General features: G+C 38.9%; 1 protein-coding gene and 1 long non-coding RNA gene across 3 annotated transcripts in view; one reads left to right on the forward strand and one right to left on the reverse strand.

The window, feature by feature from the left end:
• The window catches only part of SKI (SKI proto-oncogene), a 115,651-nt gene extending 89,528 nt beyond the window's left edge, over positions 1-26,123 (forward strand). The window contains exons 2-8 of one of the 2 annotated variants that reach the window (XR_014896130.1): positions 14,811-14,936; positions 15,456-15,571; positions 17,335-17,597; positions 18,580-18,881; positions 21,347-21,577; positions 22,350-22,448; positions 25,516-25,604. Coding sequence is in view for 1 of the 2 variants with exons in the window: in XM_085307151.1 (XP_085163277.1) it covers positions 14,811-14,936; positions 15,456-15,571; positions 17,335-17,597; positions 18,580-18,881; positions 21,347-21,577; positions 25,516-25,704 (1,227 nt within the window). In the remaining variant the exon portion in view is untranslated. Of the gene's footprint in view, positions 1-14,810; positions 14,937-15,455; positions 15,572-17,334; positions 17,598-18,579; positions 18,882-21,346; positions 21,578-22,349; positions 22,449-25,515 lie in introns of both variants that reach the window. The other variant, XM_085307151.1, reaches the window with a different exon arrangement.
• A 37-nt stretch (positions 26,124-26,160) lies between these two features.
• LOC146594634 (uncharacterized) lies at positions 26,161-26,889 on the reverse strand. Its single transcript, XR_014896131.1, has 2 exons — positions 26,790-26,889; positions 26,161-26,612 (listed from the first exon to the last, which is right to left on the reverse strand). It is a non-coding gene; the product is annotated as an uncharacterized LOC146594634 (long non-coding RNA).

The following is a 26,889-nucleotide window of genomic DNA, read 5'->3' on the forward strand; positions in this document are numbered from 1 at the left end:
ATGAAATGTTAGAGACTTCTGATAGCATAATTCCCTGAGAAGAAGGGCAGGCGGATTTGCCCTGTTACCTTGGAAATCTTTCTTACTTGGCAGTTTGTCAGTCAGTCAGTTGCGTTGATGGGAAGAAAAAAAATCCATCCCCTGCTGTAAGAGAAGAAAAAAATGGGAGAGAGACAGTTGGTGTTTAGAGTTCCAAATGTTCTCTCAAGCCCTTTCAGTGTATTTCTGATCTCTGGCTGCAGTCCAGACTCTGCGGTGGTTTGTAATTAAACCCAAATTTTAAGGGTTCCGTGGAGTTCTCATTGCCCACCAGGTCAAACTCAGTCTGGTTTCTATCATGGAATATTTCAGTTCAGTTGCCCCTTGAGGAAGTATGAGAACAGATAGTCCATTCATATTGAGCAGATGACCACGGGGGGACTTAAAAAAATTTTTTTTTGTCTATTAAGCTATGTCTAAGGTATTAAAAAAACTACTTAATAATACTCCCTAACATTTATACCACATTATTTTCTTATTTTAATTTTCCAGGCAATTAAAAATAATTGAAAGTTACTGCCAAACCCCCTGAAGATATACTTTTTGTTTTAAATAAGCTTATTTTCATTCTTGTGAGATCACAAGATATTTATTTGACCATCTTTATAGAGGTTGTGCAAATTACACATACAGAGCAGGAATGTGGAATAGAACTCACACTGTAACAAGAAAGTGAAAAGTAAGAGGAAAAAAAAGGTAAATGTGGGGTCCTGTAGGTGTTCATATTTATTATTTGGGCACAGTGAACATAACTCATTACACAGGGACCAACTGAGGCCTAAATTCTGCAATTAACTTAAATGCTTAACATTAAATTTGTGTTTAAAGCCTAATATTTTTTTTTGAATAAAAGCTTAAATGCTTTGTGAGATATGGAAGCTGAATTGGGACCAGCRAATACCTTAGGAGGGGGCTACTCAGCTGAGTGAAGTCCAGTCTGGTGTGACAGTTTGCTCCATGAGGCCCTTGTGGGGTGCTGTTCATATTCTGACACCCCTAGGAATCTCTATGGCAGTGAAATGGAGAGGAGAGAGAAAGAAGGAATTCCACCAAGGAATTAATGTTGGTAGATATAGGATGTATATAGCCAAACCTCTCTAATCTTTTATCCTATTAATAGAGTTGTAGCAGACACAACCCATGTGGCTGCTCAGTCACGCTGCATTGTAATATTGCTTAGCCAGTTCTCCCCCTTAAGGCTTAAAATCCATCACATTATACAAGAACTGAAAGCCTTCATGTGCTGTCCCAGTTTTTTCTCCTCATGTTCATTCCATTCTCCTTCCATTTTTTCTTTTCAAATTATCTTTTGCTGCCTCAGTTGATGTTATACAAAATTAGGKTTTTTTTTTGAAATATGTTGTGTATTTAATCATGCACATATTGCGAGTATTTCCTTTTAGATCCATTTTCTGTAATAAAAAGGTGATTTCTATGTTGGAAAAAAGGAAAAATGGTAGGCTTTTTGTCAATATTTTGCATATTGGAATGAAAAGTTTTGCTAAAGGCTTTTTTTTTTTTTTTTTTTTAAATATCATTGATGCACACACATTGATCATCCCAACTTAGCGGGTGGTTTTGCTCAATTATTTTATTATTTTTTTTATTGTTGCACGTTTCTCTTTCTTCAGTGCTGTTGGCTGCACTGAAGTATAAAAGCCCTTTTCTAAGTGTGTCTATCTTGCATGATGAATGTSCTAGGTAAAACTAGTTCTATTTAGACAAATCACTCACTGAACCAGGAAAGATTCTTCCAAAGTAAACCTTCTCTCACAGAAGAGTAGCGAACAGTTGCTTCATGAATTTTCTGGAAAGAGCAAAATGAAGATCCCTCTCCTTTTCTTCATCCCTTCTCACCCTTCACTACCCTCTTCATAACCCTCCCTCCTTAACTGAGCAAGGTGCAAGGAGCATGTGATGCTTATTTCTAAACGCAGCAAAAGAAGCTTTGAAAGTCTAAGACTAATTGGTTGTCTAGCTTTATCCTTGGAGCTCTGGGGATCTTTCAGAAGTAATAACTGTTATTTAAAGTAGATGAGCTACTTTGGCTTTCTTAGAATTGTTCTTGGGCGCTTAAGGAAGCATCTATCTATCTTTTCTGTAGGTTTCAAAACRTTTTGTAAGTAAAGGATTTGGGTTTTTTTCCTATCTTCTGTATATGGATGGTGAGAAGATATTCCTCAAAAATTATGCATTTACACAAATGTCTCTGTCTTGACTGGCAATACGTGAATGAAAAAATATGTTTAATGATATTAAATGTTCTCAGTGCCTCACTTACATCTATTTGCATCTAAAATACTTTTAACTGTATGATCATTGCTTATCTTCAGTCAGAAGTGTAGCCTTCTTGTGATTGGAAGACCCGAGATAGTAGTTTCCACTAGAACTGGATAGATGAATGAAGGCTTGCACCATTTTTTTTCCTTAGGAGTAGAGATTTCCATTACACTGTYTCTTAACCATAATAAGATTTGGAACCATTAATACATAATCAATGATTTGTCAGTATACTCTCACCCATAAGTTTAAAGTAGTCTTGGATATAAAAATTGCATTGTTCATTGTTTAGAAAAGAAAATACAGACTCAKTGTTGCTCTTTCTTTGTTGCTGACTTTGTGAATACCTCTTAGCTAACWGCCATTGTTTCTCTATACCTTGCTATACTTAGATTTAGAAGCAAAGAGCCTGGCTTCCTGTGCTTTGATGAGACTGTTAGCCTGTTTATTCCACAAATCTCTAGCTTTTCTGCAGCCCTCTCAAACAAATCGAATGCACACGAAGAAATAATGCATTGACCTCAGCCCTAGGGCAATGCAGCCTTTCTGCAACCTTAAGGACCCCTAATGTTTAATAGAATTTTTATTCCAAAGTATTGTTCATTACTAGAATGACACCAGAACCAAACTAGATCTGCTGTTAAAATGCTTTTTTATTAAGTGGGGGAAGGGATGCAGAGCAGATTGTCAACAAGAGCCCTATAAATAAATTCAAGTAAGCATGGATCACGGTGTGGACAAGTGGGTTTGTATTTGCTATGCTCTACTGGCTCTTCAGACTTTGAAGTAATTCATCGTGATGTGCTTAGACTACTATCTGTGGCTTAGGCTGACAAATGGCTGTGTTCTGTTCCCCTACCCCCATCGCTGTCACATGCTTACACACATGTGCCAGGCTTTTGCCACAGGTCTTGACAGCAAACCAGCCTGCCACAAGTATCAGATTAGTTGTTGAGAGGAAGAGTGGAGAGAGGACTGAAGGCCTGATTATTCAACTGAATCTTGAGAGATGGTTGAATATACCCTGCTTATCAGTTTTGCCATGGTATTTTTTAATTTTTTCTCACATAATTATTCAGCTTGAAAAACAAACCCAAACTTTTGAGCTTTGTCTTGCAGAATGCACAACTAATTAAATATAGAAAATTATGTAGGAAATCAAATTCCTGGCAACTATCCTTAAAGGGACTTGATCATATTTTTTGTCTAATAGGCACCACTGTAAAAGTAGTAGAGTTTGAGATTAACATTGAGATGGCTGGTGAACTTTTGGCACAGAAGAGTATACAGGGAGATGGTTGCCCTGACAGCCTACCATTGCAACAACTAACTCCGCTGGAGGTGTCCTGGCTTCAGATGTGCACTTACGTGGGATAAGCCAAGTATGTTGTCAGAGATGTCCTGTGATCTGACGCCAGATTTTAGCGGGATGGGACTTGGTATCTGGGGTGGTAAAATAATATGTCACCCTAATAGTCACAAAACCTGTGATTATGGCCTTTGCTTGGGAAAGATGCCAAAGTGAGGGAGATGAGTGAAACTTAGGGGAATTCATGAGGAAGCTTTGAAGAGCAAGGTCTCTGTTTAAAGAAAAACTGTCCTTGGAATAAAATAAAATAAAATAAAATAAAAAAATGGGACATGTAAATGTAAGGTGCTGGTAGCTCTTAGCTGCATCACCATGCTAAATCAAAGGCAGATACTGTGCTCTAGGGAATTCTGCAGGCACCAGAGGAGTTGGGGAAGAATCTGTATCAGCACAATCTAGAGCTTGTCTGCCCAGGTATTACAGGAGGGTCTGACAAAGCAGCAACAAAAGCCCATCTGTTATCCATCAATTTAGACCCCTCCCTCCCTTTTTGGAGTTCATAAACTGCCTAGCTGTTTGAAGTTCATTATGCATTGGCAGGTATTTGAGGAAGAACAACCTGCCTGCTAGAGCCAATATTAGTGGAAAACATGAGGGGAATACTTGTCCTTTTATGTAACATTTGAAATTAAAATGAGATTGTTGGCTGGCAGAGTGGACATGTCTCCACAATACAGGAACTGATGCCTTGGAGAGAGTTTGAAGCTGGAACTTAAGTGCAGTTATGGCAAGAGATCCTGGTTTAATTTAAAAGAAAGTGAGAGGGGAAAATCTCATCCTCAGAGTGCTTTTTAGATTCCAGAACCACGACTCTGCAAAGAATTCATCRAAGATTGGGCAAAGAAAGTCTGTTCTTAGAGGAAATTTTGCTTTTCCTTGATGAATGTTCCACAAATTCTGATGCCATAACTCCCCTCAACTTCAGTAGTGACAGGAGCCAGAGCCCTTAGTTCCTCTGGACTTTCAAACCTGTTTTCTGTTTTCCTTGAATGTACATGCATGTGTGTGTTCATGGGCATATTCACATGCTTAATTTCTCTTTTCCTCAATCAGTCGCACTCTTCTTCCCTGCATATTGACATAGCATCAGAAAGTTCCCAGACAACTGTTGCCAATAAAAATGACCAGAGGAAAAAGGGCCATTTTTCCTGCTTAGTCCTTCTGACCTGTTTTACACTAGTCTCAGTCAGTGGCTGTACTCCAGCAGTGGGAAGTGAGTTGATTTTTTTGTGTTGTTTTGTTTTAAACCACAGGGCAGGGAATTCTTTTCAAGCCATAACTTTTAGTTCCACTGGAAGGGCAAAGCAGGCTCCCAGCAAATGGAAAAGAGGCTTCCAGTTTGCACTGAGAGCCACACCTCAACTATGTTGCTTAATAACTAATTAGGTTTATTCAAGGGTTTTAACCACTAATATTAAGTTAGCATGTTCATACGTGGCTTTTACTTTGTTTTTGTCACTATATTGCTTATTTCAGTTTTCCCGTCTGTACAATGGGTATCATACCATGGTCATCTTGCGGTTGCCCATACCAGGGGAATTCCAGCTACAGGAGTCAGAGATGCAGAATCTCTTTGCATAGGAAATACTGATTTTGATGAACACCTACTGAAGATTTGTAGGCTTTTGAGACCAGAATGGCTGTGTTAATAATGTAATGTTTGTATAGGTTTTGGACACTCTTCAGGTTAAAGCAGCTTTGTGATTATTACAGCTATCATGCAGGGAAAGATTATGTCTTCTGAAGATGGTTCTGTGATATAGAGGAGGAAATGGTTTCATTTAAAAACAATTCGTCATTTGGTTTTGTCCTCTTTTCTTTCCACCACCACCACCAGTATTTTTTCCACCTGTCAGTCAGGCACTTGTCATTGCATTGACTCATATTTTATGTGACCATAAGGCCCAAGACTGACTGACTGACTTTCACATCAAACTGTARTAAGTGGAGAGAAAGGCCAGTATTGCTCTATATATATTCTTTGGCTCTTGAGTAGCAGCTCAAGAATACTTGATTTAATTTATGTTATGACAAAAATGGTTTTAGTGAAAGAGTCACTACTACTTCTAATAGAGCATATTGTTTCTAGGTAGCACACAAAGTGACATCCTCATCCTGGGATACGTGTTTTGGGGACAGCTGGTTTATATTGGCTAGTGGGTTTGAGGCAAGTCCTGTGAGCCACAATGAAGCCATGACATTGCACAGTACTTAAAGAACTGTGGGGATTTTTTGTGGTTATGGGAGGTTTTTGCTTGGTTGGTTTTAGTTTAGATGGTAGTTGGGATCTAGAGCAAGTAGAAGTAATTTACTCAAGTAGGTAACTTTTTCCAGATCAGTTAAAATAAAATACTTACTATTTTAATTACACACATCTGCATATCAGATATGTAAGAGAGCGATTCCTATATAAAGGGATATCTACTGTTCTGTCCAGTTGTACTACTTCCTGGTTTTGGATGGTTGTGGGAAAAGGGTTGTGTATCAAGTCTTTTGATTTCTCTATAGCAGCTTTGTAACCTTGCTTGACTCTTTCTGTGATTTGATGTGGTCAAGAGAAAGGATCCAGTCGGTGGCTACATGTCTGAAATCCTCCTCAGATTTAGTCAGTCTGGTCAAAACCATGGGTGTCCGGGAATGACTTCAAGGATAAGAGATGTTTATGTCTGGCTAAAAAACTTCGAAGAGCAAGCTGAAGCTGTTTGTTGCTTATTTTAAAATTTATACTGTGTGTCTCTATGTCTATGTATGTATATATGTGGTTTACCTTTGCAGAAATGCAGCTAAACTCTGATGCAGATGAATGGTGAAAGTTTACCTCCTACACAGAATGAGTGAGGTTATCTTTTATCTAAATACACAGAAGTACAAAGAATAACACGTTGAAGTAGTTGTGTCTGAGATGGCCTGAATGTACATCCATAGTAGAAAAGTGCCTTTATCAGAATGTCTGACCCAAGTTGTTGCTAATGATATCTGTGGAGAATATGGCAAGGCAGTAACACACTATAGGTTTTTTCTCCTGAGTCTTTTCTTAGCCACTTAGAGGAACATTTTTGCTTCAGGGCTTGAGATCTAGTTGGTAGGATTTTTCTTCCTAAAGTTCTTATAACCAGACTTAATTTCTACAGAATAAGGATTTGCGGGATCAGGCCTATATCAAAGCATACTTTTTCTATGATAGATTTACAAGACAAACAGCAAAATAAAAGAGTAATTGTTGAGCTCAGGAATTAAAATTTTGGCTAGTGGAACAGGCTGAACATTTTTTCTCAATGTAAGTTTCCAGATAGCACTAGCGAGATCTTTACTCTACTAAACCTTTACGAATATTGAACTTAGGAAAAACTTTACAAGTTGTGTTAATGCCTACAGTGTTCTAAAAGTATCCTAGAAGGCTTACTAATCTTTSTGAGATAGAGAAGTGAGTGATGAGATTATTTGCATTTTTCCATCTCCATTTCAAATATGAGCTTTTGGATTTTGAGTTTTCAGGGCTATTGTTTTTCTGTTTTTCCTATACCACAACTTACTAGAAATGCCTTACTGGTGCTACTTGTTAGGGTAAGTGCAGTCATCAAACGGCATCTAGCCTAATTGTTACAGTAAAAATAAATAAATAAAATGAAGAAATGCTGAGACAAAAGAGGAAACTTTCTTCTTTCTTTTATCCTAGCCAAGAAGCTTTGAGAATGGACATTGTTTCGGTCCAGGGGCTGTGTAAAGAGTATAGTAGAAAATAATTAAAATTATTCTTCACTCAAGGCCTCTAGCAAAGGATACAGTATAGGAAATAGCTTTAAACTGAAGAAAGTGTCCAAAATAAAATCTCACTTCTATTGTAAATTGTAGGTGTGGTTCCTTAAAAATTTTTACACTAGTGTGAGAAAAAAATTATTCCTGAATTCTTTAGATGAACTTCCTATACTAGCATAGGACTAAGACACTACCTTCTTCTGTAGCATTCCTTGGCTGAGACTATTTGTAAAGTGGCATTTAAACTGCTATTCAGTTAAGTAAAATAAGGCCTTTGCACAACCAAAAGATCCTCCTCCTGGGAGAGACAAAGGGAGTCCTTGTAGGCTCATCAATAGGAAGGGAGAGTTAGTTCCAGGGAGGTTCTTTTCACAGCACCTTTTTAAGCCACTGCAAAACTGGCGCTCTGAAGTGCTTTCAACTGTGGTTTGTGAACGTTCCCGACAGGTCAGACTTGGGGCATATGCTGGCAACCAGCGTATGTGCTAGGAAGGCACAAATAGAAAGCAAATCTTTCACATCATCATGTGTCCCAAAATCACAGGGTAAAATGAGTACCTGTGCTTCTACCAGAGCAGTGAAAAATGAGAAGATAGAAAGCCTTGCTCTGGCAGTCTGGACTCTTGCCCAGTGAAACCAAAGTTTTAAAAAAGAAAAATAAAACAATCTCTACATATTGTAACAAGCACTTCCTAGGTGTGCAGGTGATGAGAAAAATAATCCTTACAATCTTTTTGTTCCTTTTCTGTGGCTGAGCATTTTAACACTTGATTTTCTGTAGTGCTTTTCCTGCAAGGAACCATTAATAAAATCAACAGCTTTGGCTTAATAATGGTTGCTGAGTCAAATGAGCACAAGGAATGTTCTCATACGGTTCCCTTGCAGATAACATGACTAAATGCAGTGCAGTTGCCTGGAAGGTTAGTTTAGGTCCACCTTTTTCATTGTGTTTGGGGGGTAAGGGCAGGGTTTGGCTATGGAGAAGTTTATTCTTTAAAAGCAAGCTACTGTTGGTGAAGTAAGTGTGGCAAAACCTGGAGAATGGAGCAGCTTGGTAGCCTGAAGCCTCCTGACTTCTAATATACTTTTTGTTTTGATACTGCTTGCTTTTGAAAATGCCATTGATTCTCCCTAAATTCTGACTTAGAGGAACACCTTAGAAGGGTAAGAGATATTGTTGGTGGAACTCCTGCTGAGTCCTTGACTTTCTTTAGTATGTTAAAATGATGCTGTATTTTTCCAATAAGATATAGACTGATGTTGTTCAATCCATTTCTTGTAATCTAGCAAGAACCTAATGGATATGTCCATAAACTGCTAAGAAAAAAAAGCCTGTTGGCAGTTGGCATGAATTTGCTAGAGATGACTCTTCACCTCCCTGAAAAACTTCTGGTATTCCAAAAGTCTGAAAATCATATAGGCACTTTTGTAACCTTTTTACTGGAATATCTATAGTTTCAGAGGGTTTTTACTCGGCACATCTTTTGAAGTACAGCAGAATTAATGGAAGTTTCATAGGGAAAGGTAGTAGAAGTTACTTGCTTAGGATCTTGTAAATCAATCTGTACCAAAACTTAAGAGTCACAAGTCCTTTTTTTTGTGTTCCACTCCTGTATGCTCTGAGAATTCATCTTTTCTATCCAATTTACATGAAGATGAAAGTTATGTTGAGGATAGGTGTTAGACTAGTTTTCTTTCAGAATTTCCATGGCTGTGTGGTGCAGATGTATTCATTCGCAATAGGCTCTTACACTGTCTTTACTGTTCTCTGTAAAACAGCGCTATTTTAGATGTTACCAGGTTCCCTTGGGTTAGTTGAGTAGATGTGAGCTGAGATAGTTATTAAAAAAAAATTGTTTCTCCTGCCTAGAGCTAGCTTTTTAGCAGGAAAAACATATTAAATAACAACCAGATCATTTCTAATCAAAGGTTCACTGATCTAGTGGGAACCTGCTCATCCAGTGGACCCTAAGTGAGCCTCTAGTACAGACCAATGCAGATTATAGTTTAACTAGTTTTCAGCTTTTGCACTGAATGCCAGCATGGACACTTTATGCTAGAGGTAAAGGGTGTTCACCTTCAGCTTTTGCTCTTGCATTTTTAATGTATTATTATCTTCCTCTGGTGTCTGACACATTCTTAAGTAGTCTGTCTTTGAGGTTTCTTCGTGCTTGTATCAGACCAGTGTCTGGTCTTGTGGTTTTTCCCCTTAATGAGAAAGCTACTTTAATTTTCACATCCTGAGTATCAGATGAGACAGGAAGCACCACCCTTTTTCACGGTATAACTGAACTCAGCTGTTAGCATGGTCTAGCTGCAAAAGGAATGGCTTGAACAAAACAATAGTGTGCTATCTATAGATTTAGGGGCAATTTTTAATTTTGTTTATTGTGATTGGGCATACTTTTTTAGCTGCAGAGTTCTCACTAGAGACATTCTGGATTTTCATTAGAATTAGGAAAATAAAATTCAGTTCTACTTTACAGTATTTCCAAAATTCATTTAAAGAGACTGAAATGCAGATTTCTTTGTCTTAGTCTAGGTTTTGAGGACATTAAATCAGCCATGAGGATAGACGAATTCTCCTTTTTAAAGGTGCCACATAGGATGCAGTGATTTCTGCTGATATTGTATAAAATCAAGCCATTTCCCCTTGCATTAAGTTTTGGAATTTGATGCTAAATTTCATCTCAGCTATGGTCAGATTTTATCCCCAAAAGATAGATCAGAAATTAAGGCATAGATTCTTTTTGTGGAGGTACATTTCTAAGCTAAGTTCCACAGACGAGAAGGCCCCTAAGTATTTTCCATTCCTTTTGCCTAATGTATTCCACTCTTAGAAGGCAAATCATCACAAAACCTGGAGTGATGAAGAGCATGATGATATTTGAGGCACTTTAACAGGATCCGTGGTGGTTTGTGGACACTGCGTTTCGCTGGGATTTAGCCCTGTTCGTAATGCTGTTTGGTTTTATACATGTGATGGAAGCACACACATTTGGCAATATATGCCTTTCTGTTGAAGGTAGGCTTAGATTGTAAATTATATTGTTGCAGGAATTGGCCTTCTCTATTGTTATATCCTTCCAAGAGAGAGTACTGTCCTGTCTGTCTTCACTTACCCCTCGTGGATAGCTGCTCACAGCACAGAGTTTCTTAGATATACAGCAGCCATTGTTTGGTGCAGTGGAACAAAGAATGAGGAATAAAGCCGCACAGCGAACTAAAGTCATCCACCTCAGACCAGTTATATAGCATTGGAAATACAATAGAAAAGTGGGTTATGTCAGCAAATGCACTTTGGTAGGTCTTCAAGGACCAAGAATAATATCCATGAAGATTCCCAAATCTTAAAATTTTAGAATTTCTTCTGGACCTAGTTTCCATTCTAAGTTGCAATGAAAAGTAACTTTCAGGTACCATGTTGGGCAGGTACTTACTCTTTGATCTGCTGGTTCTATGTATGTCATTGAGAACTAGGAGAGGCTTGTATTTTTGAGAAGTAGAGGGTCAAAAATTCTTCCTAGTGGTCTCATGTTTTGCTACTGTAATTCTTAACAAGAAAATTTGATCTGACATATCAAATGTGGTCTTGGCTGGCTAGAGGCCAAATTAGGCTGCTTAAGTTCAGTTTAACTTAAAAGGGCTGCCATTAATTTTTACATGCCCAAATTTCCCTTTGGAATGCCTTTATTTTTTTTTAAGTAACCCTGTAAATCTTTCTCTGTATATTTTTCCTTGAAAATCAATTGCTTTAGACAACAGCAGTCCAAAATATAAGTTACCTTTTCACATAATATTTCTGGGCCCGCTTTGTATCATAAAGTTTCTTACGTCCATGGTTTTGAGAAAATGTGCATTAACAAATCGCTTTGCCCAGCTCAGAGGCTACTTAACAGATCATGAAGTTGCCTGTAATGGAAGAAAAACTGAGGAGAAAATAAGAAATATTTATTACAGTCTTTTAGGGTTTAGGTTGAAGTTTTTTGGAAGACATTTACGGAGATGATAGAAAAAGTTACACTAGATTTCTTGTATAACTTCATATGTTCCATTATTTGCCCAGGGGAAAAAAATGAAGCAAGATCAYCCACATTTGAGCCAATACTAAGGTTTGCTGCCTGCTGTGGCTGGGGTAGAAATGGCAGAGTAGGGTATAATGTTGCCTGGAATCTGTCCTAGAGTGAGATATAATCAGTGAGTCACATGAAGAAGATTTTGTGGTTAGTATCTAGTCATGTTCTTGCATCTAGGTATTTTCCTGTAACTGTGAACAAATTTAATTCGCTCTCTGTGTCAGACTGCTGTACAGAACCAGAGAAGTGCAGTGCAATACATGGCTGTCAGTGACGTGCTTTTGATATTTATAGATGGAGGTTTTGATGAATTTGTGACACAGTATTTCTGTGGAGATGGACAAAAGTGTTTTCAGTGGGATATCCTGGTAGATAGAAATACACAAGAGCAGTAATTTAATCAAATGACTGCAGGTTGTAGTCAGACACCTTCAGTTTCATGAGCCTCAGAGATGAATCCCCATTTTTTGATGAAGAGCAACATGTATTGCCTCAGCATTTCATAGGCTAGATGCGAGAACTACTACATTTTTATATTATTAAAATAGAACCTAGAAGTTGTTTCATACATTGCATTGTATAAGCGTGTAGTGAGAGGCAATTCCTGCCTCAGTCAGCAGATAATCTATATAAATAAAATGGGATAGTGAATAGAAAGAGAACCAGCTGAGGTCATCACAGCAGTTCAAAGATTATGTTTGCAACAGTCTTGAGTCTAGCTGACACACTTTACCACTTTAGAGAACACTGTTAAGAATGCTGAATAGCCACATAATGGGAGATGTCTTGAAGTTGGAACAATCTACATGCCCCATTTAGCACCTGCTTTCCTCTCCCCTTCACGCCATTTTCATCTCTTTCTTTGCGGGGAAAGGAAAGTTATTTTTCCCTTATACACGTGCCTTGTTTACTGGGTTTTTCTTGCTGCAACTCATGTTTTCAGATCAACATTGGCTCCTGGCAACAAAAGATTAAGCATCATTTCCCATGTCTGCTGAAACTTTTTTGTGCTGAGAGCCCTGTGGCTTGGATGTAAGGCCTGATTTAAGGGGAAAACTGGGGAACAGTGGAGAAAGCAGGAGAAGAGGCATAGTTTCTTAAAAAATGCAAATGAATTAATTCCGTTTAAATGTTCCCCGCTCAGACCCTCTTAAAACCTGAAACTTTGCTCCTCTTTTCCCAAAGTGGCTTGTTTTTACACTTGACCTGTAGTACAGATCCCACCATAGCTCTGTGTGTGGTGATGGTGGAGGGGGTAGAGGGCCCAGAATGGCTGTCTCCATGCCTGCCTGAACAGCATGTTCTCCTGCAGACAAGCAGAGTGCGGATGGTCAGGGGGAGGAATGGGCTTCCATGCTGAGTCTTGCCACCTGTTGCTTTTTTCATTCCAAGCCCCCCTTCCTCCTCCACCCACCCACCCCAAGTTTCCCTCCCCACACTGCTCACCATCCCCAGTGGATAGGGCTGGGATCAGTAGTCACTTGCCAAATACCTTTCTAATGCTGTCACTAATTCTGCACAGACAGCATATCTGAAAGCAAAAATGAATCTTTTCCAGTGCATTGTCCTGTGTTCTCTACAAAAAGCATTTAGAAATGCCTTTTCTTAGTTGGGTAACTGGGAGGTACCATGCCATAGCAATTTCTAGAGTCAACCCTAAGAAAGCCTGAAGCTGTGCCAAAAGAATCCTTTGCAAATCCATTGAAGCTGGCATTTGGCACTGGCACGGGCTAATTTTGCACTTGCGGTTACATATATACACACCCATGTCATTCTGCTTCATCTGCTACATATGGAAGGCTGCCCCAAGCTCCAGAGTGCCAGGGAATGTTTTACTAAAACTTCCAGACTTGGTTTGATTGTTACTGTGCACATTGGGCTGTAGAAGCCATAAGAGTGGTGTGTGCTGCCAGATGAACTGGCATTGACTAGATGTTCATCAACTTGAGCCATAGTTCTGCACTGTTGCCCTGCTCAAATGAAAGTAGAAGACTCTTCATGTTCTTGATATCACAGTTTCCTCCAAGTAAAGGTGTGTGAAAGGGATAGTATTGCTCTAATTATATAGTTGTTAGTTTTGCCTGCAACTCAGTTGGGAGTCTGCTCTCAGTTGCTCATGTAATCTTCAGATAAAGTCGTTTAGGTCGAAGTTTTCAAAAGTGAGTAATCATTTGGAGAAACGGTCTTTGAGTTTTCGATTTAGGATGCCTTAAAGAGGACAGGCTTTCAGAACACAAGATATTGGCAAGCAATATCCTTTGTTCCACTGGCTACTCAACCTGTTTTCAAGTATTTTAGGCTCTCAAAATTTTGCCCTTCAGATGTGTCTGTGCATCTGTAAAACACAGGAATGAATATCTCTGCCCTCAAAAAGCACTATGAGAGGTAAAGATGGAAAAATTGGATGCAAATACGAGCTATTACTAATCATTGCAGCGTGGTTCTGCCACCTTACTTAGAACCAGGTTGGATAGAAATATGGAAAGTATCCAAATTAGAAAGAAGGAAAGAAGAGCAACAAAGACAGAAACAAAGGTGGTATGTTCCTCTTTTATTATTTGTAGTCATGATGAAGAACGGGGTCCAGAACCTTTCCCCTGTGCTGATAGACTTGTTTGTGCTGCCAGGGCTTCAAGCTGGTATCCCCAATGCACCAGTTAAACCAGTAGTTACCAATTTTTTTGCAAGCCACACTGGGGCTGTAGCAATTTTATTCCTTCACAGTGTTGAAGGAAAGAGATTCTGCTTGCCAAAGGACTTTCTTATGCTTGAGGATGATTTATGGGCCAAGCTGAGCCACTTGTGGAAAAGGCAAAGCAGCTCTTGGCAGCACCCCCAGAATTCACTGCAGCTGTGGGGTAGTGAAGTCATCGGCATAACAACCGCTGCAAACAGAATAACAAAGTCTGTTCTGTTCTCATTTTAAATAAGCTATCTAGTTCAGCAACAACATTAAAACTTACCTTTCTGCATACAAAAATAATAAAAGGTAGATATTTCTCTGCAGCATGGTGTAAATGTCTCGCTAATATTCCTGCCTGATTAACACTCTTGCACCTCCTACCCTTTATCTGTGTATTTTCATTGAAGGAATGAAACTACATTATGTCATGGGATATGTTTGTGTCTGTCTCTTGTTTTCACTCATTTGTTGTTCCTTAAGTTGCAGTCATGAAATGACCACTTGCTTTAAAAGTGTAAAAAAGATCAATGTTTCTTACTTTTAGATACAAAACTTGCTTTTGTCTTGTATCTTCTTTCTAAATTTTTCTCATCTGTCTTTGTTTCAGGTCCCTTCAGATCCTCCTGCTTCCAAAAAGGCCAAAGTAGATGATTCTGCTTCCCAATCTCCAGCTTCTACAGAGAAAGAAAAACAGTCCAGCTGGTTACGATCCTTATCCAGTCCATCTAATAAGGTGATTACTGAGTGTTTTATGTTTAAAAGAGAGGTGAGATTACCATGTAGCATCCCTCTAGTGCAATGAGAAGAGAAGATCTGAGAAAGATGTTGCCCAGGTTTTCTAAATTTTTAGTGCATCTTTCCTTTTCCTAGCAAACATTCAGCTATAGCACTCTCCCAGTTTTCTTGCCATCTTTCAATGTACACTGGCTTTGCTTGTGAGAATGAAGTAAGCAATTCCTTCGTGCCTTTGAGGTACAGGAATCCTGAAAGGCTAAGAAGCCTCATGTAGTCTCTGCAAACTACATATAAATCCTTGGCAAAGGAACAACCATGCAGGATTTTACATTAGTACAATCCATCCCTTTCAGTGGAATCTGCTAAGCAAGTGGATCCTAGCTAGTGGGGGATCAGTTTTAGAGATACAGAATATGTACTTAAAAGCATCACTAGTGCTCCGTTGTGATTCATACTTCAAAAGGACTGTCCAGGATTTATTTATTTTTTATTTATTTTTCTCTCCTCTCCTTCCTAGAGTATTGGCTGTGTCCATCCCCGTCAGCGTCTCTCAGCTTTCCGGCCGTGGTCTCCTGCTGTATCAGCAAATGAGAAAGAGCTCTCAACACATCTTCCTGCACTGATCCGAGACAGGTAAGGAGACACGAACTGAAGGGGAACTGGGTTTAGCAGCTGTAGAAGTGCTACAGCAAGTCACTTTGTGATTGTTCCCATGTGCTGCTGCTGGTGGCTTATTCATTCATTCAGTTTAGTTCACTGGCATCAGAATAAAAGCATTTGCAACTGCAGTGTTTTAATGAGGAGAAGGGAAAGAAACAAACCAAAACCAGCATCAGTATTTAGTGCATTCATTAGATTTTCTTAGCTGAAGCAATGCCATAAAAATCTGAAATGAAGGCTGAGGTTCTGTAGACTGTTGATAATTTGGRGGTACCATCAACAGAACCTCTAGGGCTTCAATGTTTAAAGGAGGATTGTGCTATTCTGTCAGGGCAGGTGGTCAGGGACCAGACAGCTATTTCCAGACAGCTGCCAACTGGTAACTGCAGCAGCTCTGTAACAGTGGACTGTCATCACATTGCCAACAGCTGCATTCTGTCTCTTCTATTGACAGTACCATAGGAAGCCAAGAGACTGTATGGAAAGCACAGAGTACCTCTACCCTCCTAATGGCAAGTGGTCCTGGGAGGTCACGGTAGAGCACACTGGGCAGGAGAGCTTGTGAAAAGCTCCTCACTCTGTAGGACCCATTAAAGAGCTGACATTATAGGCTATATTCTGCTCTAGGATGGGAGCATAATTAAACTGGCACAAGAATCAGCCCCAATCTAATAAATAGGTGGGGATGCTCCATTTACAATGGAAAGTGTCAGGGCAACCATATGTTCCTCTGCGAGACTCTAATTGTTCAATCTGAAAAATCTTTGTGCCAGATTTCTGCCAAAGGTGGTGGTGGTTGGTGGGGAAATGTCAACTAAAATGGCCCAGGTGTTTTTAGGTGGGGTTATGGAGAATACATTTTGTTACCCTTATGAACAAGCTTCTTTGAAGTGTTGGGGATTGATTAAAAAAAAAATCCCAGCAGTGCGTTCATGCCTTTAAATAGATTTTGAAATTAGGTGAGGAGAAAAGGGGTAAATTGGTGTAAGAGTATCCTTTTGTTATCCTTGTGAGAAATCTGGCCAACGTATAAGTCTCAATAAAAAGTGGGGGGAGGGCAAAACGTTTAGTAGGAATTTTAATATGACTGAAGATCACATCATATTGCAGATGTTGAATTAAAGTTGCATAGGCAGTCTTCACTGTGGTTTTAAAAAATTCTTTGTATTTGCTATTACAACATTAATGTCCTTTCAGTGTAGTTTCTATATTTTTTTTAATAAATGTAGTTTAACATACGTGCACTCAGGTGCATGCTGTGTTAAGAAATTAATGATACACAAGAATATGCTGTTTGCACCCTCACAGCTTTTCTTCAGGAAATATGAAGGTTGCAAAGCGTTTGTGGACAGACAAGTAAAACATTTCTATTTAGGAAAGTCAGTAATGCATGAGGGTCAAGGGGAAAGAGCATCATAATTTTTGAACACTGGGAGATCTGATGTGCTTGGAATATGTTGTACTTCAAATATAATACCTCCTGAACTGGATGGAGATTACAATCTATGTAAATCTTGTGCACATTTAGATGAATGCAAAACATTTAACAAATATATAGTCACATCCTTTGCTGGTATAAATCAGTGGAACTGCACTGAAATACCCGTAAGTCTCTTGTAATACATGGTTAGGAAACATTTCAAAGGCAATTATATGACTGTTTTCTCCTTTTTTTTTTTTTTTTTTTTTTTTTTTTTTTTTTTTTTTTTTTTTTTTGGTCTCCTTTTTTTAAACAGTTTTTATTCCTACAAAAGCTTTGAGAGTGCTGTGGCCCCCAATGTCGCTCTTGCACCTCCTGCGCAACAGAAAATTGTAAGCAACTCCCCCTGTGCTACGGTAGTATCACGGAATAGTGAGCCAATGAGCAGCACTGTCCAGCCACGGAAAAGAAAACTTGCTACAGAGAACTCAGCCATCCCAGAAGCAGTGGCCACTGTTACTGCCACTGAAGAAGATAAGGAATCAGAAGCAGAAATTGAAGTAGAAACCAGGGAGGAATGTAAGTGACAGTTATATCTTCATTTATTTTGTTTTATTTGTACTGGATTTTCTGCAGTAATCCACAGGAATTAGTTGTTCAACTTCTACTGTGTTTAAACATAATTCTGGAAGTCTAATATCCCATCAGGATGTAAAAATATAGCCTTAAGTAATAATGAAAAACAGGAATAGAATGTAAGTTACAGGGAAGTTTTCCTGGGAGAGGACAGCGGTGTATCTGCAAAAAGAAGCACCTGCACCACAAGGATGCACAAACCTCAAGTCTTTCATTAAAATAGATAAGTGCCTGTGCAAGGGGGGACATACTCTGTGTTGTTTGCATAAAAATGGTAATGTTTTTCCTGATCAAGAGCCTTCTATAAAAAGCCTTCCTGGAATATGCACAGATAGCTCTTAAAAATTCCAGAATGCACATGTATAGAAGTGCGAAACTTTATGTCAAACGAAGAATGTGGTCATGTAGTTTCAGTACTGCATCCACAGAGTTCAATACATAAAGCAGAGATCAAGAGCCAGTATATTCTTAAACAGTATTCAGATCTTGCAGCCTTCTGTGAAAGATGAAGACATTGATTCACCTCATTAATAAGTCACTAAGAAAATTCTGCTGCTGACTTCACGAAGTCTAGTCCTTACTCAGTACATGTAGTTCTTATAAAAGGAGAAATTTTACCACAAAAAACCCAGGATGAGGTAGCTAGGTCTCCCTGAAAGAATTACTTCATACGCATGGAGAAGACAATGTTTGTGATGCAAATCCTGAAGTCACAATTCAAGAAAATTCAAAGTTGGTCCTATAGATTGGTCAGGCTTGCATTTTCATCACATTTCAAGTATCAAAGTATAACATGAGTATTTTTTGCTGCTATTTTTTCACTGATTACTGAATATCTCCACTTTACAGAAGGGCCTCAGCACATTTTGAATTATAATAGTTTTAGACATATTTTTTATTAATTTTTGATGTTTCTGTTTTTCAGTCACCTCCTCCTTATCCTCGCTGTCCTCCCCATCCTTTACTTCATCCAGCTCTGCAAAGGACATGAGCTCACCTGGGATGCAAGCCCCAGCCACAGTCAGCACTTCATATGAGGTTGCAACACATTCTGACTCTCACAGCAGTGGGTTGGAAGCTGAGCTGGAGCACCTAAGGCAGGCCCTGGACAGTGGCCTAGATACAAAAGAAGCCAAAGAAAAATTCCTCCATGAAGTTGTTAAAATGAGAGTGAAGCAGGAAGAGAAACTAAATGCGGCTTTGCAAGCCAAACGCAGTCTACATCAGGTAATTCTGAAAATCAGCTTTCTTGTATCCCTGTTTACATATATTCTTCCAGGGAGAAACCATTAGCTAGTCTTACATTAAAAAAAAAAAAAAAAAAAAAAAAAAAAAAAAAAAAAAAGCGCCTCATTTTTCCCAAATGGCAAAAGTATTCATTGAAGTACTGTTTGTAAATTCAGAATATTCAGGAACTATTGCTACCAGTTCTTGCTTTAGGGTGTTAATTCATGGTTTTTTAAACCAAAACCAAGCATATTTTTATTACTGGAAACAATCTTGTAGTCCAGCACAGCTTATTATTTTTTATTTTCACTGAACTGGAAACATTTCTGTCCTTACGGAGACTTCATCTGTAGTTTAAAAGATTTGTAAAAATCCTACAATTGCCTTGTTGAGGAAAGTATAACTGCTGAAGCTCTGATGAAGAGCTAAAACTACCAGTCTTTATTAAGCTTTCCATTAGCTGTGCTTCGCTGAACATTTCCTGTTACCATTCAGTGGAAGAGCTCCTCATCTTTGTGAATCCTTGATACAGCACTCCTTTCAGAAAAGCGTGGTCAGACAAAAAAGCTGAGGATATGTGCTGACCACTAGCAAATCACAGTGACTGAACAGAAAGGTGATGTGATAGGGCAAAATCAGTATGTAGAAATGGGAGACAGCATGCAGTCAGAAGATTTGCATGTCCTCTGTAACTGTTTTAAGGGGAACTGTAACCAAGCTAGAAACATAATCCATTAGATAGATCTGGGTTGCCAACTGTAAAGTAAGGGCCTTTTTTCATCTATCCTGGGAGCCAAAAAACCTCAGTATTTGTCAAAATCAGGTATACACAGCCCTTTGTGCTGGCATATAATGTTTTTGGTTGTTTGTTTGCCTACTTATATTCCTGTAAGGGGTACAGTATAGCAACCCGATTTCTATGCTGCATATCTCACATGTGATCATGGCTTGTTGTGTACTAGCTGCAGGTCCAGGTCCTGGAGAAGGGAGACTGAGTGCTGTCTTTTAAACTGAACTGCTTGTTCTTTGTGACCTTGGGCTTCATTTTCTTGTGTTTTAGTGAACTTTATATATTTAAACGTAAGAATAAGAAATATATCTAAAGGTAGTTTTTAGGTATATAGACTAAATGTACAGTGTATACTTAAAGTAAAATATAAATTATATGAAGTAGTTGACAAAACAGAGTTGAGCACTGAGGTATTAAGTCAAGCAGCATGTCAGAATGAGAGGCAATGTGGTATCTGGCTGTCATTTTCCATTTGGGCAACTGTGGGTTTCCAGTTCCACATACACAGAAAGTACATGTGTGCAAGCTCCAGTGACAAGGCTGAGCTAACTGCCTGGCTGGGAACTGAGATTGTCTAGAGAGTGAATTTCCCATGACCTGACTGCAGTGTTACTTAACAGAAACATGTTGCTGTGAGGGTTTGTCTCTGACAGGGAGGAAATGCTGCTTCTGGAAAACTGAACTTCAGCTTGTCTAATTTAACCATTTAGGAGACAGACCTTTAATGAGACATGTTTTTTTCAAAGCAGAAGAATGCTTGTGTTGCACAAGCATCTTTTAACAACTCTTTAACAACCTTTTAACAGTTTTTTAACAACTTCTGAATTTCTTCCTCTGTCCCTTTAGTTTCCTTATCATTATCGCTTTAATTAAGTGATTTCTCTTGGATTTAAGATTTCATGGTAGCAGTTAAGAACCTGGGCAGCAAATGAGGCAGTTCCCAGAGAAAAGCACTGTTTGGATTTAGTTTAAAGTTTTAGCCTGGAGTTTTCCAGCTATTATGATAGAGCAGTTCGTTGGCTACTTGCCAAGCCATAAGGTAAGGCTACATACAAGTTACCATAGCATAGCAGAATTGCTTCAAAGTTAGAAAGATTTGATAGTAGATAGATATTTTCTCCTTCATACTTTTCATAAAGATGGGGTTTGAGTGTTTTTTTCTGACTTGTTAAAGTGGAACTGCTTACTGATTTCTCCAGTAAGTAGTAAACTTTCTTGTTCAGCTTTGTTGTTCACAAAGGTCATTCACAAACTACATTATCATAACCACTGTGCAGCTTCAGTTCAGTGTCTCCACAAGTACAGGCATTATGACTGAATCACTTGAAACTTTGAGCTATTGTAGGATGCATTGCAAGTAGCTGTTGCCAACTCCAGATCATGCTTGTTTGGTCACAGATGGTCACAGGTATTCCACTTGACAAAGCAAAATGTGGCTGTGGCAAGGTGTTTTATTATCCAAGAATTCAAGGTAAGTTTGGCCTAAGATTTCGTGCCTATCTGAAGGAGAAAAATTTGTACGAAGTATTGAACCAGGTTTAGATATGTCTTCCCAGTCAGAACTAATAAAATTGTGTGAATTTAGTTCTGATCCCTTCCTGTACAATTAGGTTCCTTGCACTGATCTAGTACCTGCTCCTCAGTTCTCACAAGTCTAACTACTTGTGTATTCTAGGAGCTAGAGTTCCTAAGAGTGGCTAAGAAGGAAAAACTGAGAGAAGCAACAGAGGCAAAGCGCAACTTGAGGAAAGAGATTGAACGCCTGAGAGCTGAGAATGAGAAGAAAATGAAGGAGGCCAATGAGTCTCGGATACGACTAAAGAGGGAACTGGAACAAGCCAGGCAGATCCGGGTTTGTGACAAGGGATGTGAAGCAGGCAGGCTTCGGGCCAAATACTCAGCCCAGGTAAGACTTGAATGTTGAAAGCTAATGSCAAGTAAGCTTATTGCTTCTGCAGTTTTAAGGGTTAGTTCCAGTATCTGTTCTTCTTCTGATGCCATTTGGCCTAGTTTTCTCTAATTTGATACATCTCCAACTCCATCTGTATAATACCTGTGCCCGTCATGTCAATTTACAACTCTAGCCCTAATGTAAGGTGTTAAGACCTTTCCTGCACTTGGACCACCTGTGTCAATCCCACAATTTTGCCTAGAACTTTGCACATTTGTCAGTTGAAAATCTCTAATTACAGAGAACTAAAACAAATGCTAGATATTATTTCAGTTCTACTTACATTTTGTTGGCCATGCCAATACATTGGGATGCATTTCACTACTGTTAATATTAGGCAGAGTCACTTTCTATAATAGGATAAAAGATAAAGATCAGCCATACCTACAGGAACTATTTAAGATGAAAGAAGAAGCTAAGACCCACCAATAAGCAAGCTGCAGGAAGGAGTGTTGTTTACAGTGGTAAAGCACAAGAAGAGCAAACTCTCAGGTTTAAGAAAATACTTTCAGTGTGATCTCAGTGAAAGTTCTAGGAATGCAGGAACATGTTGTTACAAGTAGTGTGTATGCTTTAAGCTTTCAAGTTAAAAACCTTCCCACCCTGTCCACATCAGAGTCTCTTGTAATAGGCGATTTAAAGATTTATTTAAACCATCCGAAGCCAAGTGAACCAAAAGCTCAGGCTGCACGTCCTTAAGTCGCCTTGTTGTGTCTTGGTGTTGCAGGGCATGTGGAATGCAAGGCCATCCACTGTTCCAAGCCCTCTGAAATGACCCAGCATAACAGGCTGAGCTGAGAGCAGAACGGCAGCCTCCTGGATTTCCGTGAGAAACAGTCCTGAAGACGAATCCATTGCATGCCCCGCCTTCCCCTTCCTCCAATAAAACAATCCCTGTTGCCCAATAATGCCTTTCCTGTAAAAGGGCATGGTCCCAAATCCATCGTTAACCCCCTCAAACTACTCCTTCTGTATGGGGGGAGGGGGTCCCAAACAGACCCTCTCCTTAAGGCTAACTCATCTTCCCTTATATGCCTCCCCTGTAGCCCTGCTCTGATCAGCTCCCACCTAAATCTTCCTCTGCCAGACCACTTCCTCTGCCAGTGGTTCCCAAACTAAAAGCCTGGTTGAGAAATGCATAAATAAAAGATACAGATGAGCAGAAATTAACAGCAAGTGGTTTCTGAAAGATGGGGCACATCTACCTAAATTTAAACTTCCACAGCCCAGAGATATGTATCACTTACATGCAAATGGCACATAATCATGCATTTGCAAGAGGCTTAACTTGCATATTGTAATATACCAGAATTAATGTTAAAGGGACTTATTTTAGACTATCTTTTGTCTGTAGCAACTTCTGTGATATTCTGTGAATGCAATTAAACACATGCTTCCTGTGTGAAGTTGGATTGCATGTTATTACTCCTAATGCATGAGCTGCAAATACTCTGGTTATTTTAAGGAAGGTGATAAAAAAGGAAAAGAAAAAGAAAACAGAAATCTGAAATTCTTCTAACCCCAGGCTCTCAATAACGGGAAGGGGAGTGGTCTGCTTGTACCACTATGAGACATGTCTAACCAGGAGACCAGAAGCAGGAAATGATGTGGGCTTCCTCTCTAGCATCACAGGATGTCTCACTGATAAGAGGTGTCCAGACTAAACATAACCAGATTGAGAGCTGCTGCACTGGGCGTTACCAACAGTTGACTTCCACTTCAGCAAAAAACCAAGGCAACAGCAAGTGCAGATAAAGTAAACTGCATACTTACTGGATTAGAGTTTAGCAGATCTGAAGGTGTGTCCTCCCTTGTGTTGTGACATGCATGAAAGTTTTGACAATGTGGATTTTCAGTCTCCTGTTACATTCMCTCTTTTTTGTGGGTGGTTTCCTAATACAAAAGCCTGAACTCTCGAAAAGCATTCAGATAGCTTAAGTTTCTGCAGGTTCGTATTTTCTGAAGACATGGCACTTTTGCAATATCCATTGTTGCATCCTGTTGTATGTACCTGAGCTTGCTTTTATGGCACTGGAGTGCAGTGCCATGCTCTCACTTGCTGCGTTAGGGCCCACAAATAGTAAAGCTGTATTAGTGCTGTGCTTGGGCTAAATAACAGGGCAACTAATGTTTCAGTTTCTGGAATAAATGCTTTATTTTATTTAACAGCTACTTCTGGGAGTTCTGCTTGGCGCTTCCTAGAAACATATCCAAAGTAACTTCAAAGCCTGAATTTTATAAGCAGTTAATAGGACTTAAGTTTCTAACTCATGTAAGAAGTTTAAAAACAAAGCTTTATACAGCCTTTTACCTTAGCTCTAATTTGGCAAATATATGCAGGAAGTTTCTCACTTATGTTGTATTCTTCTATTTTTTGAGGAAACCACAATTCTGTAGACAGATTTAGTCTGAGAGAAATAGCATCAAGCAGGCATGAGAGGAAATTAAACAGCAAATTCAGGGTTGTAAATTTCTATATGTAAGCTTAAAGACGTAGATACTAAATTCTTACTGAATATCACTGTGGTTTATGCCTCCCATTTCCTTATCTTGGTACTGAGATCCAAGTATGGATTGGGGTGGCACGGTATCCTTCATTTTAGCCCAAAAGATGAGAGTTTTTCTTTCCTCTAATAACAGGTTAACTTGATCAGAGCCAGCCATGATACTGACACAGTCAAATACGCATAAGAGAGAAAATAGTTGAACAGTATTTATCAATTGCATTGGGCAGACGGAACAGCTAGTCTAATATGCTGGTGGCTTAAAATTCGCTTAGTATAAACGGGTGCAGTTTACCCCTCCCCTCCCTCATTTATACTCTTGATTACTGGGGCTTCTCTCTACCTTCATTACGTTATTTAAAAAAAAAAAAGAGAGAGAGAGAGCGAGCAAGATTGACTGCTGAGGTCTTTGGGGAGGCTCACTATCATCTGCTACGTATTTTACTGAAAGTACGTTGGAAAAAAGGGTGTAAGATCTCAGTAAGTGCTTCTCTGCTTCTCTTCTAAGGATGTTTGGTACATCTTTTTCTTTATGTATGTTCTTTTCTGTGCAGTTAGTAGCTAATAAGACTTTTTCAGTCCCATTCCTATTCTGAGAAGTCCAACTTACTTATGAGTTGAAACAGTGCTAATTTTTGACTCTCACTTGGAGAGTTTCTGGTGGTTCGGAGACTTCCTTTCCTTTTTGTCCCCTGCCACCTAGACTGCGCCTCCTCTGTATCCATTCCCACTAAGTGCTTTACTGTGGCCATCACGACACCTCAGAGTCCTTTAATATGAAAGATGTAAAGGTGCTTGTGTGAGAGGACGCCACAATTGCTTTTGTTGGATATTGATATATAGCTCAGACAAGGCTTTTAAAGAGCTACTACGTATGGTTTTGGTCACTCACATTAACAACCATTGTAAAATATCTGAAATTGCTCTTGTTTTGCAAATTTAGCTCGCAGTTTACTTTGCTGAATTGCTGTCTGCCTAAAGAAATAATAAGGGCATAAGATGTACATTGGCTGGAGTTTCAGTAAACAATTTAAGGCACCCTTAGGTATTCTGGTTTTTATATTAAAATGCTCACTATCCTTTCTGATATTAAATACTTCTCYTGGCTTAACTAATTTCAAAGCTAAGTTGTTCCTTACTACTTAGTAGTAGTACAATACAGTACTGTACAGTACTGTACTACTACAGTAGTGTCTTGAAAAAGTAGGTAAAAGGGAATTCCCTCTTCCACTTCAGCTTTGATCATCTTTTGCCTGGAAGCATGAGATTTTATTACTCATCTCACTTTGTGTTAGGCTACTAGTCTGTGTGTAATTCTACCAAATGACAATCATTTGAAACTGAAATGTTACAGTAGTTTATTATGTTTCTTAATATGCTTTTCTCTAGATTGAGGACCTACAGGTTAAGCTTCAGCATGCAGAGGCTGACAGGGAGCAGCTCCGAGCTGACCTGATGCATGAGAGGGAAGCTCGAGAACACTTGGAAAAAGTAGTCAAGGAACTTCAGGAACAACTGTGGCCTAAATCAAGCAATCAACCCAGCAGTGAAAACACAATGAACAACCTTGAGAACTAATAAACACCACACCATCTAATACACATACAGAATGCTGTATATGCACAGTAAGGGAGGATGTGTGGGGGTACGTGTGTAAGTGCATGTGTGAGTAGTTGTGTCTTAGCACACATCCATGAATATGGACTTTTACATAGTTGGAAGGCAAATGTTACTCTTCATAACAGAAGCACTGAATTGCATCTTTTGGGGTTTTTTGGTTTTTTTTTAATCCATACAGCACAACATCTTACTGTGCCTAGAAAAACACAAAGTGTTTATAAACAAAATACTTTAAGTCCACAGCAAATTTTCTACTGGCAGACTCCAAGCAAGCAGCATCGTCCAGCTAAAATCAGAGTAAAAGGCAAGTGTGGCAATGTTTTTATGTTGCTCTTCTGCCTGTTGGAACATTCGGGAATTTAAAAACAAACAAACTTTTGTTACAAGCTATTTAAAATAATTCATTATACAGACTTGGTATTAAAACAATTAACAAGATTTTTATAATGAACGTTTAAAAGCAAAACAAAAATCTTTGATGCACAATTTTTAATGACTTGTTATAGGCTTTGGGATTCTTAATATAGAAGCCCTCTGGTGATGATGCCATTTCATAGCAGTTTCCAGCCATTTAGGAAGCCATCACAGTTTTAACTCTGCCCCATGGTTGTATGAGAATTTCAGAGTGCTTTTCAAAGTTGATTTTTTTTTTCTTAGCAACAATTATCTTCAATTCCTGTGCTAGAAGAAAGGAAGATGCAGGGAAGAGGACTGTAAGGGGGGAGGGGGAGAAGATGTATGCTTGAGAATTATAAACCCAGCCTTACGGACTTCAGTGTTTGTAAATCATGCCATATTCTCTAAAGACATCTTATCTTCATTATCTGGTGTGTTCAAAAGACTCACTTCATCCAAGAGCACTTCAGCTTTAGGAAAAGAAAGAAGGAAATAAAGGAAGGAAATGGATGATCTGTTAAGTTGGTTGAGAAATAAAGCAGAAGGCACATGCATTTTTCAAGTCATTCTGAAATCTTTACTTCAGCTTTCAGTTTTCTGGAAAACTCATCTTTGTTGCACCATCTTACCATAAAGTCAGTATTTACCTTATTCGGAATTGTCTGTCAGGATTACTTGCCCAAGGAGAGTGCAACATCACATTATTGAATACTACAGAAAAGAAAAACAACACTTTTGCTGCTGTGA

Source organism: Rhea americana, unplaced genomic scaffold, assembly GCF_003343005.1.
Source record: "Rhea americana isolate MKP2758 unplaced genomic scaffold, rheAme1 scaffold_254, whole genome shotgun sequence".
Taxonomy (NCBI): domain Eukaryota; kingdom Metazoa; phylum Chordata; class Aves; order Rheiformes; family Rheidae; genus Rhea; species Rhea americana.